The 20,779-nt window shown below is 40.1% G+C and overlaps 2 protein-coding genes across 6 annotated transcripts in view; both read left to right on the forward strand.

The window, feature by feature from the left end:
- Nucleotides 1-1,516: 1,516 nt before the first annotated feature.
- On the forward strand, nucleotides 1,517-16,701 carry LTV1 (LTV1 ribosome biogenesis factor). The gene is made up of 11 exons (XM_060614433.3): nucleotides 1,517-1,690; nucleotides 2,685-2,816; nucleotides 4,764-4,937; nucleotides 9,394-9,481; nucleotides 11,520-11,658; nucleotides 12,025-12,280; nucleotides 13,299-13,426; nucleotides 15,114-15,253; nucleotides 15,568-15,620; nucleotides 15,831-16,031; nucleotides 16,161-16,701. The coding sequence occupies exons 1-11, from the start codon at nucleotides 1,688-1,690 to the stop codon at nucleotides 16,269-16,271; spliced, it is 1,425 nt and encodes a 474-aa protein (XP_060470416.1). The 5' UTR covers nucleotides 1,517-1,687; the 3' UTR covers nucleotides 16,272-16,701.
- Nucleotides 16,702-17,121: 420 nt separating this feature from the next.
- ZC2HC1B (zinc finger C2HC-type containing 1B) overlaps nucleotides 17,122-20,779 on the forward strand; it is a 43,669-nt gene continuing 40,011 nt past the window's right edge. For 4 of the 5 annotated variants that reach the window (XR_014137727.1, XR_014137728.1, XM_060614465.3 and 1 more), the window contains exon 1: nucleotides 17,122-17,298. Coding sequence is in view for 3 of the 5 variants with exons in the window: in XM_060614465.3 (XP_060470448.2) it covers nucleotides 17,271-17,298 (28 nt within the window). In the remaining 2 variants the exon portion in view is untranslated. Of the gene's footprint in view, nucleotides 17,299-17,318; nucleotides 19,094-20,779 lie in introns of those variants that run through there. The other variant, XM_060614466.3, reaches the window with a different exon arrangement.

Below are 20,779 nucleotides of genomic sequence, written 5' to 3' on the forward strand. Positions count from 1 at the left end.
AGGCTTTATAAGATTGGCTAAGTGTCATCTAACTACAGATTTATCAAGGGAATTAAATGACATAATGAATACAAAGTGAGTGGCACAGTGTGCCTAGTGTATTACTACATCAGTAAATGTATACAATAACAGAATATTACTCAAAAATTTAAAAACCAGCCAGTTATGGTTAAGTGGTCAGGTCTAGTCAGACTCAGGTTTAAATCCCCACTCTGCCATTTACTACCTGTAGGACATTTCCTGTGCCTCAGTTTTAGTATTTGTAAGATGATGAAAATGATAGTGCCTCTCAAAGTGTTTGGTAAGGAAGATATGAGATAGTTGAGGCAAAGTGCCAGCATATTAATTCATTTAAACAGATTATTTATTGAGTATATGTGCCAGGCACTATTCTAGGCCCTGAGAATAGACAGGCACAGTAGTAAATAAAACAGATGAAAACAGCACATGGAGCTTAACTATATCAAACATCTGGCACATACAAGTGTTAGGTATTCTATCTGTTACAAAGCATTATTCAAAGACAAGTTCTGTGGTCCTAATCTAAATTATTTCTATAATTTATATCGTAATAAAAGAGTAATATGCCATAAACATTTGTAATAGTAATAGTAAGACAGAGAGACACAATCCAAGATAACTCAGACATTGTAAAGACGCCAGGTATTGGAAAGGGGAAACACATATTTGAGGAAAGATTTGGTGGTTAAGACGATGACTGCATTAACACTTTCTTTTTCCCAGGAAAAGCTGGAAGCGCGCGCGGGCACCTGCCTGAAATCTTCCTAAGAAGGTGTGATTATAGCCTATTTGCTTAAACCACGTTAAAACATTTGAGGAACGACTTGGAAGAAAATAAACATTAGTTTCCTTCTTATAAGATAAGGTATGCAAACACCAGAGATTCCAGACATATTTATTTAGTTCAAATGCCTCTACTTACAACAGAATCTCGGGGGTTTGTGCACCGGATGTTTGAACAAAGACCTGATTAAGCATGGTGCAGCCTAGAATAGCGAGGCCCTGATCCTCCGTTGCTAAGGCAACCAACTCCGCGCTGGCCCAGAGGAGATGGAACCTGAAACCTCGGTGACCCGGCGGGTGGCCACCTTCCTTTTGTGTGTGTGTGTGTGTGTGACCTGGGAGGGTGGCCACCTTCCTTCTGTGTGTGTGTGTGTGTGTGTGTGTGTGTGCGCGCGTGTGTGTTATGGGTGAGAATAGGCCAGGAATACAACGGTCAATGGGGATGCTAGATACGTTGCCTGCCTCTATTCTCGGCAGAGGGCGCTACAAAAGCAAGTTCCTCTAGAAACAGCAACCCCTCTTTCGCGCCTCACCGCCACAAAAGCGCCCAACACTCCCTTTCCTAGCTTACTTAATTTTGGCCGGAAAAGCCCCGCCCCCAAGGGAGAAAATAGCTCCACCTCCCAATAGCTTCTCGCGATCGTTGCGACGGAGCTAGCTATGGGTAACTTCCGGCCGCGACGGCTTCAGCTCTTCGGCGATTGGCCCATTTCCACCGTCTGCGCTTAACTTCCTGTATGGGTTCCGGGGTTGCACGTGTGGAGAGGCCTAAAGACGCAGCTGGGATTCGGGCTTTGCTGGCGTTTTGGTAATAGTCATTTTCCCGTGGCTGGCAGCGTGCCGTCGTCACTCTTCTCTGGAGTGAGCGCCGCGCAGCTGCAACATGGTGAGCACGCCTCGTTGTCTCGGGGACGGGGCGCTCTGGTTTTCCAGACGCCAGGCGGCTTCCTCTGGTGCCAGTGGCTACTGCGGCCAGGGTTTGGGAGGGCTGGCCCAAAGGTGTGGGGAGGCGGCTTGGCGGCCCTGTGCCCCGTGTGGGTCACCCTCACCACCGTGGGCATCCTTTGCAGTTTAGAGTGCTTCTCCCACGGCCAGGCCTCCCCGGGGAGTGGAAAGAAGAGAATGGCTTCCCATTTATCCCAAGGGGCCTAAAAAGCCTGTGAACGCAAAACACAAACGTATCACCCTGTGCTTTCTGCAGTTGGGAGGGCGAGTTGGCTGGTTTCTCCAGACGTTGGAATGCCAGTTGTCTGCTCATCGGGTGTTCTCGGCATAGGCAACTTGTGGGAGAGTCTAAGTTTGGGCCCGAAGCAAGATGGCTTACTCAACTGGGATGATGCTTTCTCAGTTTAGGAAGTCAGAGTTGGGTAGGGTAATAAGAGTGTAGAAATGATGAATCTTACTGTAGTTGTGCAGTCCTGGTTTCACTTAATAGTTGGTACGCGGTGCATAACTTGCTGGAAATGGTCTTCCCCAGATTTTCTGTGGCAGGCTCCTCCTTGTCATTCTGGTTCCACCTGTCGGGGACCTTCTCTGAGCACCCAGTCTAAAGTAACTGTTAGTCATTTGTAAGTTATTGTTTTATTTTCTTTACTTGAAATCTTTTTTTACTTATGGTTTGCTTGATAAGAGTAGGGACTGTGACTGTCTCATTGCTGTATCCCCAGAACCCATAACAAGGTTTGGCACAAAGTGCCATCAAATGTTTATCGAAGGAAGGTAAGTACAGATTTTCTCCAACATTGTTGATGTTGCTTACCACAGAAATGTGAGTTTTAAAAATCTGTTGACCCTTTATGTAACTTCCTGAAGGTGCCTATGTGGACTGTCGTCTTTTTTATTCTTTTTCAACGGCTTATTCTGATTCCGTTCCTTTGAAGCCTCACAGGAAGAAGAAGCCTTTTATAGAGAAGAAGAAAGCTGTATCTTTTCACCTGGTCCACCGGAGCCAGCGAGATCCTTTAGCCGCGGATGAGACTGCACCCCAGAGGGTTCTATTGCCCACACAGAAAGTAGGTCCTGTTGTATAGCCAATAAGTTTGCGGGCGGACTGTCAGTTTTTAAAGAGTTAGCCAGCTGCTATTCTCAGACAACTGTGATCTTCTGGGAAACAAAATCTGTGACTTAATTTTCAGTAAATGTGCTGATTTTTACGTCTTGGGTATTTGATTGAGAGGATAAAGCATCTTTATTTGAGATGTTTAAATGAGCAAATGTTATAAAGTAACAGTGGATATTTACTAAACTAGCTACAGTGCTGCATGATTATTTAGGGCACATCTTTGCTTTCCTGTCATTTCAAAACCACGGACTCCCTTTTGGAGTGATGATAACCTCATCACTTCTCTCATGAGTTAGCTTTAAAAATGCCAGGAAACCTTTAAAAAGTTGACTTGATGATTGTCAGAGTGTAAGTGTTGGTAAATTTGATAGGAAGTCTTGGAGAACATTGACTGTATCTAGCTTTTTAGTAAAGCCTGCTTGTGTTGTATGTTGGGAAGGGTTTTTTTGCACATAAATACAAGAAATTGTACTTACTTTTCAGGACCCTCTGGTCTTTTAACCCTCCAATTACGTCATAAAATTCTGTGTGTGTGTGTGTGTGTGTGTGTGTGTGTGTGTGTGTGTGTTTCTTGGCCTGAATTTAAAAAAAAATTTTTTTTTTAATTTTTTAAATTAAAAATTTTTTAATGTTTTAAATTAAAAAGGTTTTAACGTTTTTTATTTATCTTTGAGAAAGAGAGAGTGCCAGTGCGGGAGGGGCAGAGAGAGAGGGACACACAGAATCCAAAGCAGGCTTTAGGCTCTGAGCTGTCACCACAGAGCCCAGCACTGGGCTGGAACTCATGAACTGCGAGATCATGACCTCAGCCAAAGTCAGACGCTTAACTGACTGAGCCACCCAGGTGCCCTGGCTGAATTTTTTTAATTGAACTGTAGTTAGACATACAATGTTACATTACTTTCAGGTGTACGGCATAGTGATTTGACAAGTCTGTACGTTAAGCTGTGCTCACCACAAGCATAGTTACCATCTGTCACTGAACAATGCTATTATAGTACCATTGGCCATATTCCCTATGCCGTACCTTTTATTTCCACCACGTAACTCATTCTATAACTGGAAGACTATCTCCTGTTCCCCTTCACCCATTTGCCCATCCCCCCCACCCTCCCCTTTAGCAGTCATCAGTTTTGTTCTCTGTATTTATGGATCTGCTTCTGCTTGTTTTTTTTTCTTTTTTTAGAATCCACACATAAGTAAAATCATACATGTTTGTCTTTCTCTGACTTACTTCGTTTAGCATAATACTCTTTAGGTCTGTCCATGTTGCAGTGGCAAGAACTCACTGTTTTTGTTTTTATGGCAGAGTAATACTCCATTGTGTGTGTATGTGTGTATATATCCACACTACATCTTTATCCGTTCCTCTGTCAGTGGACACTTGGGTTGTTTCCATATCTTGGTTGTTGTAAATAATGCTGCAGTCAACATGGGAGTCCATATATTTCTTTCAAATTAGTGTTTTCATTTTCTTTGAGTAAATCGTAGTGGAATTACTGGATTATACGATATTCCAATTAATTTTTTGAGGAACTCCATTCTCTTTTCCACAGTGACTTCACCAGTTTATATTCCCACCAACAGTGCACGAATGTTCCTTTTTCTCCACATTCTCGCCAACACTTGTTATTTCTTTTTTTTCTATCTTGGCTTGAATTGTTGCACAGAAATGTCTAGTAGAAGCAGTAATTGTTTTCATTCCATTTAACTTTTATATAGCACTTGGGTTTAGAATCTCTGTTTTTCCTGAGTTTTCAAGAATTCTTTGTCTCATTCTTATTAGCCACATCTTTCGTGTGCCACCTGCCTCCTATTCTGAAAGCTGTGTTCACTGGAAGGTTCCTGTGGTTTGTGCTTGGAAGAGGTGCTGATTCCATTTTGTTTATTATCCTAGATAAATGACGAAGAACGGCGAGCAGAACAGAGGAAGTACGGTGTGTTCTTTGATGATGGCTATGACTATCTGCAGCACCTGAAGGAACCATCTGGGCCCTCAGAGCTGGTTCTCACAAGTGCCTTCAGTGCACCCAACAGAAGAGACGAAAAAGAAGGAAGTTTAGAAATTTCAGTAAGACTTTTTATCAATATGTGTGGGAGCGAGTGAAGAAACCACCATTTATAAATCAAGATAACTAGGGCGAGAAATGGTGTCAATCTGAACACAAAAATAAGCCACACTCTCACTTGAAATCATGTATGTGTGTGCGCGCATAGGAGAGAGTAGGCTTCCTGTTCTCTGGTGGCAGCGGTTGGAAGTTGCAGCCTTTGACGGGGTTAGAACCTTTCATTAGTAGATGTAGCCATGTTAGAAAGCACCTTCCAATAGAGGAAAAGGAGCTGACATTCGATGCGTTAACTATTTAGTGTCATAAACTGTCTTCTAAGGTGGAACTTAATTTTTGTGGAATGTTCAGATCTTTAACAGTTGTAAAAAGCTGTAGGCTGACCAGAAGAGAATAGAAGCAATAGATATCATAATGAAGTTTCTGATACTCTTCTCAACAAAAATGCAGTGTACTTTAATTTTTTCTTTAAAGTATAAGCTAGAGCACATATTTCTGTGAAATTAGTACTACCAACTTAAGTTCTGTTTCCTTGTTTATGTTCGGGATACTCGTGTCATATGACTTTATCTTTTTATTTAGTATTAGTATACAGTAAATTTTCCTGTGAAACTTTTATATCATCTAACACTTAAAAAAAGCTATTTATTTATTGGGTTTGTTGACAAAAAGAAGAGTTAAAAAGGGCACGAATTTCTCCTGCTTCTCATTCTTCAATCCTGTCATGGTCTAGGTATTGTTTTCCTCAGTGAAGTGTGATCATAGCCCCTTCAGTCTCTAGCTTGTTGCTTAAGGAGAGTCAAAGGGGTTGCATTTCAGGGTATCATCCCAAAGGAAGGTAATAACTGCAGCTGCTCTCGTTCACTCCCTAGGTTGTAGCTCTCTTGTAAGGCTGCATAGTCCACTCCACAGCCCTGTCCCACTCCCACTGGGCTGTGTCCCACAGCCCACTCCCACATCTCTGTCCTAACAGAACCAGCTTCTGTACTGCTTCTTTCCCAAGGTGATATTACTATCAGGAGTAGGGTAGGTATCTTATTGGCTCACCTCCTTCCATGACCCAGTGAGGGAGGGAAGAGGGTCTGGTAGTGCTTCACCTTTATCTTTTTTTTTTTTTTAACGTTTCTTTATTTTTGGGAGACAGAGTGAGAGGGAGACACAGAATCCAAAGCAGGCTCCAGGCTCTGAGCTGTCAGCACAGAACCCAATGAAGGACTCAGATCCATGAACTATGAGATCATGACCAGAGCTAAAGTTGGATGCTTAACTGACCGAGCTACCCAGGTGCCCCTTGCTTCAACTTTATTTTAGGGAGAAAAGTCTTAATAAAGTTCTTACATTTTTCTGGCTGAATTGTATTGGCTTTTAAAAGATTAGCTTTTTAAGGGGCACCTGGATGGCTCTGTTGGGCTTTGGCTCGGGTCATGATCTCGCGGTTCACGGGTCTCAGCCCCACGTCGGGCTCTGTGTTGACAGCTGCAGAGCCCAGAGCCTGCTTCTGATCCTGTGTCTCTCTGCCCCTCACCCACTCATGCTCTATCTCTGTCTCTCAAAAATGAATAAATTGTTAAAAAATTTAAAAAATTAGCTTTTGAAAGATTAAGTTTTAATCCTCAGTTAATTTTGGGTAAAAGTAATCACTGTCTAATTGGCTTTGTAAGAGAATAACGCTCTTAAATGGATGCTTCAGTGATATTTACAAGGGTGAGTGAATTCTATTTAAAAACAAAAATGCCATCTGTTTTCTGTAGCATGATGCAAAAATATGGATGAGTCCTTTGTGCTTTTTTGATTTTAAGTATTTTGTAACAAACTGCCAAAGTTGAGTAAACCAGAAATATTGAATAAACCCTAGAAACAGGAAATGAAGCAGTACAGAAGTAGTCCTGTGTGAGCAGCTCGATTGTCACATGAAGGAAAGGAGGTCCTGCTGTGGTAGAAAGCAGCTGGGCAAACTCAGCAGAGTTCACAACTACTGCAACCAATAAAAAACATACACATTTTTTAAAATGTTTATTTATTTTGAGAGAGAGCATGAGCAGGGAGGGGTAGAGAGAGACAGTCCTAAGCAGGCTCCGTGCCGTATCCGTGCAGAGCCCGACAAGAGGCTCAATATCACAAACTGAGATCATCACCTGAGCCGAAATCAAGAGTCATGCGCTTAACCAACTGAGCCAGCTAGGTGCCTCCACCTTTCTTTTTTAAGAACGTAATCCCTAAACTCTGTGATTGTGATTCTTTGACTGTTTTTCAAAATTCGAAAAATACCTCCAAAGGTGAATTCACTAAACACAAGCTGATCCTCCCTTTTATCTTTTTAAGGTTTATTCATTTTTCAGAGACAAAGTGTGAGTGGGGGAGGGGCACAAAGAGAAGGAGACAAAGAATCTGAAGCAGGATCCAGGCTCTGAGCTGTCAACACAGATCCCGACGTGGGGCTCAAACTCCTAGACTAGCAAGATCATGACCTGAGCTGAAGTTGGAGGCTTAACGGACTGAGCCACCCAGGTGCCCCTGATCCTTTTTTTAATCCCAACTTCCAAGAATAGATAATCAGAATATCTTACAAACAAAACAAAACTACATACATATTTTATAATTTTTAAAAAGTAATTTATCAAAAGTCATTAAATTGTGCACTTGAAGTGGCTGAATTGTATCATATGTTAATCCTATCCCAGTAAAGCTGTTTTTTCTTTAAAAAAAGAACTCTGTAGCAGAAACCAGATCTTTTCCTATACTTTATGCCACCAAGAAGTGCCTTTTGGAAGCTAAGTTTGCTTGGCGTGCACTACTCCATAGCTTTTACTCATGCTCCTCAGAGGTTTCCGGTTCCACATGCTCCATGAGCCAGCGAGAACCAACATCTCAGCTATCTGCCTGCTACTAGACTGAGGATATGGTGGGTGATGAGGTACATGAGACAGATAACATGTGGTGCCCCTCACATTGGTAACTATTTGATTGAAAAAAGATCAAACAGAGCATAAGGACCAGTCAGTTATATGTGCGAGTGTAAGTGGAGGTATTTGTGTGGTATGAAGAATGAAAAAGATTTCGCCCAAAGGAAAGTTCTGGGAAAGTGATCAAGAAGGCCTTCATGGAGGAGGGAGAAACTGAGCTGGACACTAAAGGGTGGGTCGTATTGAAGAGAGGAAGGAAACATTCCAGTTAGAAGGGGCATAGGTAGTAGTTGGATCAGTGTGTGACATGTGTGCTCCATGAATTACTTTGAATTATCCCATGATGTGAGGAACTGGACCTGAGTTACGTGGCGGTCATCTTACCAGAGGTACTGAGTAACAGTAATTTGGATACGTAGAATAGGCCTGGATTTTACAGACCCTGAAAATCAGGAGTGAAAAATCAAAACCCATTACAAGTTTGAGAAGGTCACTTTATAAAATATTACAGGAGTGTTAATCCGGAAGTGATGTGAAGGTTGGATTAGGTGTGGACTAGCTAAGCAGTGGTGGTAGTAATCTACATCTTGGTTAGCCATGAGCAAGATGGTGCCTGAAAGACTGATGTGAAATCACTTTATACAAGAGAGTTCAAAGGGTTCTAGGGATGGAGAGATGATTTATGACCATCCCAGGATTTAAGATACCCAGTTCAGGGAAATGCTCTGCTATTAACCAGAAATTGGCATGTTATCTCAGTTCAAGAGGGAAAAGATTAAATTTTGAGACGAGGACAGTGGCATTGCAAAATCTGGATTTGAATCCCAGAACTTCACTTAACGAGCACTTTGAGGCAGGCATGGCATTTGATCTTTCTTAGCTTTTGTTGACTAAAACATGCTGATATCTCAAGAGCATTAAATGGAATAATACTGGAGAACACTTTGAAGTATTGCTTTGAAGCTGCTTGTTGCTTCAGCTGATGGAATATACATGTTTAAGATATTTAACTGGAGCATAAGTGGGAGAGAATGCAGGATATAGTTGTATTAATTTTCCTGGGACTGCCATAGCAAATTACCACACATTACCACTGGGTGGCTTAAAACAACGGAAATGTAATCTGTCACAGCTCTGGAAGTCAGAAGTCCAAAAGTAACCTTTCAGCAGCATTGCTTGCGTTGTGGGGGCTCAGGGCAAGAACGCTGTCCACACCTATCTCCTCGCTCTTGGTGGTTACCAGCAGTCCTTGGTGTTCCTTGGCTTTCGTAGACCCATTGCTCCAGTCCACTTGAATCTTCCCATGGCATTCTCCCCTGTGGCTTCGTGTCTTCACATGGCCTTCTTACAGGGACACACCAGTCTTGATAAATTAATTAGGGCCCACCATAATCTCCTGTCACCTCATCTTAACTAATTACATCTGCAAGGATCCTATTTCCAAATGAGGTCACATTCTGAGCTATTGGGTGGGCAAGAATTTGGGGTGGGGGGAGGACACTTCAACCCGGTTCAGAAGTATTTCTGAATCTAACCATTGTGTAATTTCTCTTTCAAGACCACGGGAATTCAGTTGCCTTCATCAGTATTTGCATCAGAGTTTGAGGAAGATGTTGGATTGTTGAATAAAGCTGCTCCTGTTTCAGGTGTGCTTGATTTCTTGAACTTTTCAAGTGATTTGATCTGTGTTTTACAAACAAAGCATAGTAATGATAGTTTTTCTGTCTCTGATAAAGTGATGAAACAATTTGAGATGTGTGTAAATTCAGATTAGCGGTCATTAGGAAAGGATGAGTGAACAGGATACTTTTTCATTGCCATCAAATTCTTAGTCTTTGAAGTTCCTTTTTGGAGAGGAAAGTAAGAAAACTGTTTTTGGAGATCCAGTAGGGGAGTTTTAACCTGGACCTAGCCTCTTGCAGTGGAAACGATGATGTTCGGTTAGCCTTAACATGTATATAGACTTGGGGACGCTTGGGTGGCTTAGTTGGGTGAGCATCCGACTCTTGATTTCGACTAAGGTCATGATCCTAGGGTTGTGGGATTGAGCATGGAACCTGCCTGAGATTCATTCTCCCTCCCTCTCCCCCCTGCTCATGCACTCTCCCTCTCTCTAAAAAACAAAACAAACCCCCCAAACATACTTATGATAGACTAAATCTGCTTTCAGAATTTCTCCCAAGAGTGTATTTTATGGAGGTCCATTTTACCACGTGTTGCAGATACACTGAAAAGTTGTTTTATTTATTTTTACTATCAACATTGTATTTTAGAACAAACAGAAGTGATGTTTGGTATTTTCTCTTGAATTGTCTTAATTATTAATATTTGCCTTGTAGCATTCATTCGTTCATTCCACAGATTTTTGAGTTACCACTATATGATGGGCTCTGGGCTTAAACCAGAATAAAGCATGATATCTGACTTCAGGGAATTTATTATGAGTTGGGAAAGATGGATAATAAAGAAGAAATTACAGTTAATTGTGCAAGTGAATAAATGGTTTAGGTAATAGTGGGCAAGTTGTCCTGGAGAAAATGGTGTCTGTTATTTCTTAAGTAGAAGTTAGGCAGGTGGATGAGGAGGGGGGTGGGAAGGAGAGGATATTCTAAACAGGAAGCTGCATGTGCAAAATTGAGAGAACATGAATACAGGAAACCATATTTTAGCATGCCTAGAATGAGGCAAGAATTAGTATGAAATGAGGCTGGAGAGTCCAGCAGGGGCCATGTTATGAGGGGGGGTTGGAATGGAAGCCATGTCAGTTTACAAGTTTGAACTTGAGGTTTTTCATAGACTCTATTTTTACACACAGAAGACCATAGCTGAAGAAACAGGATTTATGAAACTCTCCTAGGCTAGAAGTTTAACAGGCCACACATACTTAGACTTACTTTTTTTTAAGCTTATTTATCTTAAGAGAGAGAGAGCAAGCACACATGCACCAGGGAGGGAGGGAGGGAGGGAGAGGGAGAGATAGAATGAGAGAATCCCAAGAAGGCTCCATGCTGTCAGCGCATAGCCCGATGTGGGACTCCAACCCACAAACTGTGAGATCACCACCTGAGCTGAAATCCAGTCAGACATTTAACCCACTAGCCACCCAGATGTCCCAATTTGAGTTACTTCTTACAGGTGAATTTAAAATCTGATTCTAACTGCAGGTGTATGCTGTGAATTTTATAAGTAGACGAAGTTTAATATAGTCTGTAACGCAAGAGGTTTTATGATTTGAGTACTGAAGCCAGAGGTATTTTTTCCCCATCTCCTCCCATTCAACCCTCTCTATGTCTGTTCCACACTAGACTAAAAGTTTTTTTTAATTTTTAATTTTTTTTTTATTTTTTTCAATGTTTATTTATTTTTGAGAGACAGCATGAGTGGGGGAGGGGCAGAGAGAGAGAGAGACACAGAATCTGAAGCAGGCTTCAGGCTCTGAGCTGCCGGCGCAGAGCCTGACGCGGGGCTCTAACCCACGAACTGGGAGATCATGACCTGAGCTGAAGTTGGATGCTTAACCAACTGAGCCACCCAGGTGCCCCTGAACTTAAAGTTTTTAATCATTTTTTTAATCCTCAATACATTGATAGGTAGAATGTGGCATAGAAGAGGTACTCAGATTATGTTACAGAAAGGAATGCTGTTTTCTTGGGAATTCGTGCTCAGTTTTTGTTTTCCTTCTAGGACCTCGACTGGATTTTGATCCTGACATCGTTGCGGCTCTTGATGATGATTTTGACTTTGATAATCCAGACAATCTGCTGGAAGATGATTTTATTCTTCAGGCCAATAAGCCAACAGAGGAAGATGGAATGGATATACAGTACGTGTTGTTTCTTTCAAATTGGGAATGAACTGACTGTTGGTTCTTCTGTAGGGTGGTATCTATAGAATGTTAAAACTGCAAGAGACCTTTGAGAACATTTAGTGTGAGGCTTTTGTATTTTAGAGCAGAAAATGTGAGACTTGAGGTCTTTACAAATTGACGATAGGTGGGGCTAAAGTCCCAAGTTGCCTGATGGCTGGTTCATTACTTTTCCAGCCATACCAGACAGGTCAGGCAGCACAGCTGTTCCTGCCTTAAACAGGAATCCTCCCTGAAATACCCTCAAATTTTACTTGTGTAAAGTCATTTGGTTCTGTTGTTTCTCAAGTTGTTTTGACAGTTAATTTATGACTCTGACTTTAGGAAATCTGAGGCTGAAGATGACAGTGAGTGGGAAGATGTGGATGATGAGAAGGAAAGAGGTAGAGATGACGATAACTATGGCTCTGCGGGCTCATCAGATGAGGCCATGTCTGTCCCTGGAAAACCTCCTGGGGCTGTAGAAAATCATTTGTTCTGGGAAGAGGAAACTAAAAGTCGCTTTACTGAGTATTCTATAACATCCTCAGTCATGAGAAGAAATGAACAGCTGACTCTTCATGATGAGAGATTTGAGAAGGTAAGGTCCCCAGATAAGGAACCTTTTGATACTGGTTCCTGGTAAATTTCTTATGACATCGGAACTCAAAGCCAAAACTTTCAACGTTAGAAATCGCCTGTCTTATTAAAACAGATCACAAAACCATCCTAGTTTTAATTCTGGAAAGAATGCATATAGATCTGAGACAGCTGATAGAACTTCCTGACTTTCCTTAGAGAGGTTTGATATTTTGATAATGAGAGTCTGACTCCAATCCCCAAGATTATGCTGTTTTCCTCAAGCATTGGCCTGAGCATAAACAAAATTCTATTACTTTTCTGTTTTTTTGTGTATGTTTGCTCACTGATACAGCCCCAAGTCTAATGTGGTATCTGGCATATGGTAGGAATTCAGACTGTTCAGCAAATGATGAATGGGTGGATGGTTGGTTTCCTTTAGAGTGAATCTTAAAGGTTCTAATTTTGCTACCTTTTCACTAAGTACCAGTAGGTGAACTGTTACTACAAATAACCTCACTCTTCAGGATTCACATCATCCCATTTACTCTTAACAGAGTTTGAATAATACAGTAAACATCTAAACAAGAATGAAATTTGTAACTAAGCCCCCTTAAAGTCTGCATAATCACTGCATAATCTGTAGAATCTGAGGTAAAGATTTCTACCTAGCATTGTTCTCTAAGCTGGACAGAATGATCATCTTTCACTTTCATTAAATGGCAGCCTATTTTCCATCTAAGTGTAAGTCTTAAAGTACTGGGTAGAATGTCTTCCACATACCATTGTAATGGTGCTTGTGATCTCATGGTAGTGCTTAAGTAATTGTGTAGAAAGGAAATTAATGTAAAAACCAGGGTGCTTAGCTGACTGAGTTGGTGGAGCCTGCAACTCATGATCTCAGGGTTGCAAGTTCAAGTCCCACCTTGGGTGTAGAGATTACCTTTAAAAAAACTTAAAAAAAAAAAAAAAAGTAACATTTTAAACGCTATAGTTTTAAAACATTTTTTTTCATGGTATCTTTTCTCTTTATATACAAGTTTTATGAGCAGTATGACGATGATGAAATTGGAGCTCTGGATAATGCTGAATTGGAAGGTTCCATTCAAGTAGACAGCAATCGCTTAGAGGAAGTCTTGAATGACTACTATAAAGAGAAGGCAGAGAAGTACGTGCCTTTTCCTTGTTCACTTACTTTTTTTTCACTTTCATTTTTCTGCATGTTTTCTTAATGCATTTCTATCCATCATTAAAATAGTGTTTATTGTCTCAAATGGAGGGTAGACTCAGTTCAAGACAAAGTAGTATTTTCTAGCTCTTAGTTCCAAAAGGTTTTTAAAAACCATAGCAGAGATAAAAGATGAAAAACAAAGTATAATTGTTTTGCAAGTGTCAGATCCTTGAGAGAGATGGTCTTTAGATTTCTGAAAACATTATTTTCAAGTTGAGGAAATCTATTGGATTCAATAAAGCTGAATTTCTCTAGAAAGTGAGTAGGTAAGGATTCTTTCTGTCTTTATTTCTCTTTTTTATAGGAGGAAGGGTGATGATTAGATATTGCGTACCAGAGGACCAGAGTTCTAAGTCCATAGTTGAGAGGATACAAGAATGAAAGGAGCATCTTGGTTACGGGGAACACTGCCCATGTCAAAAGAACATTCTGAGAGCTTTACTTGATAGGATTATTTTATTGAGAGAAAGTGTTAATGAACGAGGAGACTTCGTACCTGAAGTTGGTATGGAGCTCGGAGGCATGACAAGCAGGGTGACTTTTCTTTCTTTCATTTTCAAATAAAGTTTTTAGTTCAACATCTGAATCTAGAAAATCACCCAGTCAGAATCTATATTGAGAAAATGGTATGTTTCCTTCAGTGTTGACTCACATTTTGATATTGAGGTTCAGAAGCTGACTGTAACTTTGGGTGGGAACATACTGAGAACCACTTTCTTTATGGCTCTGACCTGAGAGTCAACAATTGAAGGGCTTGAGGGTTAGAGTGGGGAGGTGCAAGATCACATTCCACTTGGAGAATAAGGTGGTGCTTTTAGCCTCCTTGGCTGAAGAATTCTGACTTCTGATTATATATGCTCTTCTTCTCATCTTTCTGAAATGCCAGGCATTCTGAGAAGTTGATTTTTGTGGCTCATAGAAAAATAAGAATTTGTCTCTCCAGCCATATTAGTATAACTTTATGGCCAAATATTTGGCAAATCAGCATCCATATTGAGGTGATTTTTCTGCGAGAAACTAATGAAGTGTTTACGTCTGCTGGAAGGGTCTCCTATTCCGTGATCACTATCACTTGCAGATCCTACAGTGGAACAAGGGCTACATATATTGAGTGAATTGTTTGATCACTTTGGAGAGACAGATTGGGTAGTAACTTTTCGAGGCTTTAAGAAGACCATGTTTTAGGAAAGCTGCCATCTTGTTTATTGTAACCTTGCAGAGATCTCTTTTCTCTCAGCGGAATGAACGTTGGGGCTGGGGAGAGCTGGGATTTTTTTGAAATGCTGTTGTTTCTGGGGCGCCTGGGTGGCTCAGTCGGTTGGACGTCCAACTTCGGCTCAGGTCATGATCTCACAGTTTGTGTGTTCGAGCCCTGCGTAGACCTCTCTGTTGACAGCTCAGAGCCTGGAGCCTGCTTCAGAGCCTATCTTCCCCTCTCTCTGCCCCTTCCCCGCTCTCACTCTGTCTGTCTTTCAAAATAAAGGTACACACACACAAATTTGAAATACTGTTGTTTCCATAGCTCGTCAAACATCCATACCGGTTTTAGTAACATACAGAATAATAATGGGTGGTGTTTTGTTTTTCCCTCTTTTGCTGCCTTTTTCAAAAACTCAATCAAAAGTTGTGTAAAACTGAATACTCTGGAACCCTTTGAGGATCAGGACCTGCTAATGAATGAACTGGATGGGTCTGAGGAGGAAGAGATTGTTACTGTAGTTCTTGAAGAAGCTAAAGAGAAGTGGGATTGTGAATCTATTTGTAGTAAGTATTTTGGTGTCCTTTTTACTGATAAAAGTATGGTAGTGATTTTAAAGTATTGAATACATCAGTATTTTGAAAAAGTATGTTTTCTGTGAAAATGATTTAGAAAAAGTAACATTCCTATTACTAAGTTGCAAAAAATTTCAAAACATCTATAATAAGAGAGACTCTGCCATTTTGGCCCCTACGCTATAATAACAGAGACGTCATTAAAGTATGAAAAGATCAAAGTTGGGAAGATAGTAGGAACTCAGTAATGTTTTCTGAATTGAAAGTGTTCTTATTGATACGTGTTTATTTGGTTTTTTTTAAAGGTACATACTCCAATTTATATAACCATCCGCAAATTATCAAGTATCAACCAAAGGTAAGTCCTGGTGTCCTGAGCTACTTGAAGTATGCAATGCAGAAAACAGTGGACGAGTCATTTTTTCACGGTAGCTGTATCCTTTTGTGGCTGGAAACACTATTGGGAAGAGCAACACATGATATGTCATTAGTGAGCTGTGTGTGTGTGTGAGCTCTTTTTTAATAGGAATGGGAAATGACCTTAGTATGATTTTTGTTTTTATTTCAGCCCAAACAAATCCAAATATCTTCTAAAACAGGAATACCTCTCAATGTCTTACCTAAGAAAGGACTCACAGCAAAGCAAGTTGAAAGAATGCAGATGATTAATGGCAGTGATCTGCCAAAGGTGTCAACCCAACCTCGATCTAAAAACGAAAGCAAAGAAGATAAAAGAACGAGAAAGCAGGCTATAAAAGAGGAACGCAAGGTGAAGTACTTTTCTCAAATGGAAGATTTACAAAGAGCTTATGGGTGCAGTGGTCATAGAGATTTTCTTTTGTAAAATTAGTTTGCGTTTGTTTGAAGATTTGAATAACACTAATGTATTCTTATACAGGAACGGAGAGTGGAGAAGAAAGCTAACAAATTAGCCTTCAAACTGGAGAAAAGAAGGCAGGAAAAGGAGTTGTTGAACTTGAAGAATAATGTTGAGGGTCTCAAGCTATGACAGTAGAACATTTAGGAAAAGGTGCCTTCCCCATTGGGGCTCTTTGTTATGTTCAGTAATGTACAAGGATCTTCAAAGAGACAAAAGTGTGTAATCTGCCATTTTTACTAGCAAGTATTTATAATACCAAGTTTTCTGTGCCATCTGTCTTGTAAATATTGTAACATTTAAAAAATATTACAAACGTAGAATATGCTCTGAAATAAATGATGTCACAAATGTGAAATGTTTGGATGAGTTGAAGGAAAACATCTTCATAATGTAAATGGAATTGGTGTATTCTTCATTTATTTGTATGATTGTCCCAGCTGTCTTTTGCAGATGTTCTCAAATATTTCTTTGAAACCTCTCCACTCCTTTTCAGGAGTTAAGTGGTTTAATTTGCTGTATGTAGAAAAGTGACCCCAATAAACCCCATTTTGAAATGCTATGTGGTAAGAGTTTTCCTGAGAAGATTCCACTGGTAAGAAACTAAGTTTCCCCTGCTGTATGCAAAGACCTATTTCAAAAGGATGGTAAAACTGAATATTAAGGTTGTTGGGACTCAATTACTGGATGACTGACTTTTGGAATTTAGAAACAGTGAAGACAGGAAGCAGAAGAAGAAATAATCAAGAAAACTTCCTTGGCTTCAGTAAGTACCTGGCTCAAAATCAGAACTATTTACTTCAGTTTAAACTAGAAAGTTTGTCTTTCAAACATTATTTAATGCTTGGAATCATTCACATTTGATTAAAAGACATAGTTGAAAACTTTCCTTATTTTTTTGGTTAGGTTTTTGTTTTGTTTTTTTTTGTTTTTTTTCCCCTGTAAAACCTCTTCAAGGCTCAAGCAATGACACCATCACAATTGTTAATTATTTGGTAAACTGTGACTTCCTTGCAACAGATGAGTTGTTAGTGACTCTTGTTCCTGTGTCCATGACTAATGTGTTATCTGGACTGTTCTGGAAAAAACAAAAAAAATCCGTGGACACTGTTGGTCTGAGTTGGGAACAGAATGGCTGAGACAGAAGCATTTTTAGCCGGTGAGCTGCATTTGGTAACTAAATTATTAGAAAGGCTTTTCTATAATTCATTTGGTTACAACGTTTCCAAACTTGGTGGGTGTTATTTTGTTCTGTTTGTTTTAAATTGTAAATCTGGGTACTCAAGGATTTTTAAGAGCTGTGAAAAACAGTCGCATTAGGTACTCAACCTGCACTGATAGACACTCAGCAGAAGAGCTTGTCTTTATAGAAATAGACTCTGACTGGGGAGTGTATGTTTAAATGTCAGTCTGCAGAAGCACAAGGTCAAGTGATGGTTTATGTTAATAACTCTGTGAATGTATTAAATCCTGACAAGATTGACCATTTATTTTGGTAGCTATCTCAGTTGAAGGTATTAAAACCAGCAAACCATCAAGAATCTTAGACTTGGAATATTATTTTGACTTGATATTATTCAGATTCCTAAGGAGCCTCTTTTTTTACTATGTGTGTGTGTGTGTGTGTGTGTGTATTTTTTTTAAGTTTGAGAGGGATAGAGAACAAGAGCAGGGGAGGGGCAGAGAGAGAGGGAGACAGAGAATCCATCCCAGCAGACTCTCCGCTGCCAGTGAAGAGCCTAATGCGGGGCTTGAACTCAACTGTGAGATCATGACCTGAGTCGAAACCAAGAGTCAGATACTTAACCCACTGAGCCACCCAGGTGCCCCACCTTAGGAGCTTCTCATATCACTTCACTTGATTCAACACATTTACGTCAGCACATGTTATATTTTGCAGTCAAGGAAAGGTGACTACAAGCCATGAATCTTGCTGATGTATTATTGTGACTTAGGCTGGTTATCCTCCAAATTTAAAGATCATCTTTCTATTCTAGAGAGCAAAATTTACATATTGTGGGTTATTTTGTAAAATTTTGGAGTATTTATGTTTTCAGTTATTTATAAACAATGGTTGGGAACTTAACAGAAGGTCCTTGTGAATGTTGGAAGTCCAGAGCGATAAGGGGGCTTTTGCCTTCAGAGACCGCATTATCTGTGGAGGCAGGGTGTGTGCAGCAGAATCTGACCACACGAAGTCACTCATAAGTACCACTTGAAATGGGGATCTTGGTACTTGCTGTTCCCCTTGAAGTGCTTACCTCAAATAAAGCTTACTTAAGGTTGGTTTTCAGTTGTCACCTCCAACTATAAGCTTTCACCTGACCGTATTTAAAAATAGCAACATCCCTCCCCCGCATTTTTTACGCTCCTTCCCTGCTTTATGGTCTCCAGAGCATGTGTTGGCATCTTGTTTTTCATTCTCTCACTATGGCAGGGAATTTTTGCTGTTTTATCTGCATGGTCTAAAACAACTTGTGGCATTTGATAAATGTTCACTAAGGAGTATATAAATGAATGGATAGGGAAGACATGTCACCACTGCTTAAACTTGGAAGGAACGCTAGGACCTAAGCCTTCAGGTTAGCTAGGAGAAAAAAGGCCTGAGGCATCCCAGGTAGAGGGCAAAGTCATGAAGAATTTGCCTGCTGTACTGGAAGCCCCTATTTTGTATGAGCTTACTTTTTACTTGTTACAAAGTCACTTTCAGGTACTTCAAAACTGTTGTTTTACAAGTTTAAGTATCAAGAGCTATTACCACTTGTGTATATTGTTGTGTGGCCCATTGTATCCATACCTCCATTGTGATGTCATCAAATCATCTCAGGTAAAGGACAGACAGCTCCAGCCATCTTGTAACTTTACTATTATCAGTACATTTATGTCGCTTTTTCTTGCGCATTGATTAGTATGTTTTATCCACCTTGGTTGTTACAATGAAGAATCAGGATAAGGTAAAAATTCTAATGGTCTTAACTTTCTTTTTCTTTTCTTTTCTTTTTTTTCTTTTTTTTAAGAAATAGAACATACCTACCTGTGGTTCCATCCTCAATTTCATTCCCCTCTTTCCCCTCAGGAACTCTTAAGTACTGTCTAGATTATATTAATCATCACATGTATGGTATTCCTAAATACAATATCTTGTGTAGTGTAGTTTTGAAACACTAATCTGGCTTTATGAGGGCAGTATTTACTACCAGTTGATGAAGGCATGCTTGAGCTGAATGGTCTCTGAGCCTGAGTTCCACGTCTAGAATTTACAAGAGCCCCAGGTGGAGATGTCATTGAGCCAGATGATGAGTGAATCCTAGGGAACACAAGTCCCCTCAGTTGAAACATCTTGGATCTCCTGCATAAATATGCTTAGTGGCTGAATGCTCATTTTATATTTTCTGCTTCTAAGGTCACCATGATCTGAAGATCAATGCAGAACCTTCCTGTGGAGTGAAATGGGTGTCCTCAGCTCATGTAGATGTCAGAATGGGAAGGGAAGAACAAGCACTCCAATGGGACGTTGTCAAATAAGCCAAGTATAGAACAGAATGGGAGCCAGATACACTAGGACATACTGTCCTCCCATTAAAAGGCAATGAATATCTTGCTCACAGCAGCCTTCAACCTGGCAATTTTTCATTACACACCTTCAGATATGGACTGGTTGCCTTCTAGTTCTTCCAGCTGTTATCTTGGGAGTTACTTTCCCTCTTGTGTTGAATTGCCTATCTGCTGTATGTTTTACTCACGTTGTGGAGCACATCCTCCAGTAATTCTTGAGAGAGGGTATGTGGGAAGTCAACTTCTTGAAACCCTGCATGTTGAAAAATACACTCAACTCTCATATTTGATAAATAGCTCGGCTGGGTATGAAATTATAGGTTGTAGATTATTTTCCCTCTGAGGTTTAGAGGATTTTTCCCCCCATTTTATAAATCTATATGGGAACCTGAAGCCATTCTGATTCCTAATATTTTGTATGTTGTTATTTTTTTTCATCTCCGTAGAATTCTGTCTCTAACATTCTGAAGTTTCACGATGTTACAGATCTATTTTCATCTATTGTGTGGTGTCTTTTCAATGGAGGCTCATGTCCTTTCACTTCTGGAAATCGTTCAAGTTTTTTATTTTCTTCCCTGTGTTTTCTCCTTTTTTTCTCTTGAATTGTTATTTGGAGTAGGACCTGCTGGACCAGAGGTATTCAAATTGCTTATGTTTCTCTCCCATCTCTGTGCCGTTTTACTCTACTTTCTGAAAGATTTCCCTAAGTGTATCTTCCAAACTTTGTTGAGTTTTTCATTTTTCCTAGAAGACTTTTAATTTCTAAGAGTTTTAGTTTTTATTTAAATTGCTTTTTTATTTGTTTTGGGCTTACATGCTAGAGTTTTTCTTCAGATCTTTGGAAATTCCTGTCTGTTGGCTCATTAAGACTAGAGAAAGAGACACTGGAAATTCTGAATGGGTAAGTGACATTTGATAATTTTGAGCTTTATTGTAGTCTGAGTGAGCTCTTTGGGTATCTTTCCAGTGTTGGTATCTTTAAGTATTTTGTCATGGAATGGTTATATTCTCAGGGAAGTTTTCATTCTGCCTTGAGAGTAAGTCTGGTAGGCAGAGTTCTGTGAGCCAAGTAGAGGACGGGGATT

Source organism: Panthera onca, chromosome B2 (genome assembly GCF_046562875.1).
Source record: "Panthera onca isolate mPanOnc1 chromosome B2, mPanOnc1 haplotype 2, whole genome shotgun sequence".
NCBI classification, from domain to species: Eukaryota; Metazoa; Chordata; class Mammalia; order Carnivora; family Felidae; genus Panthera; species Panthera onca.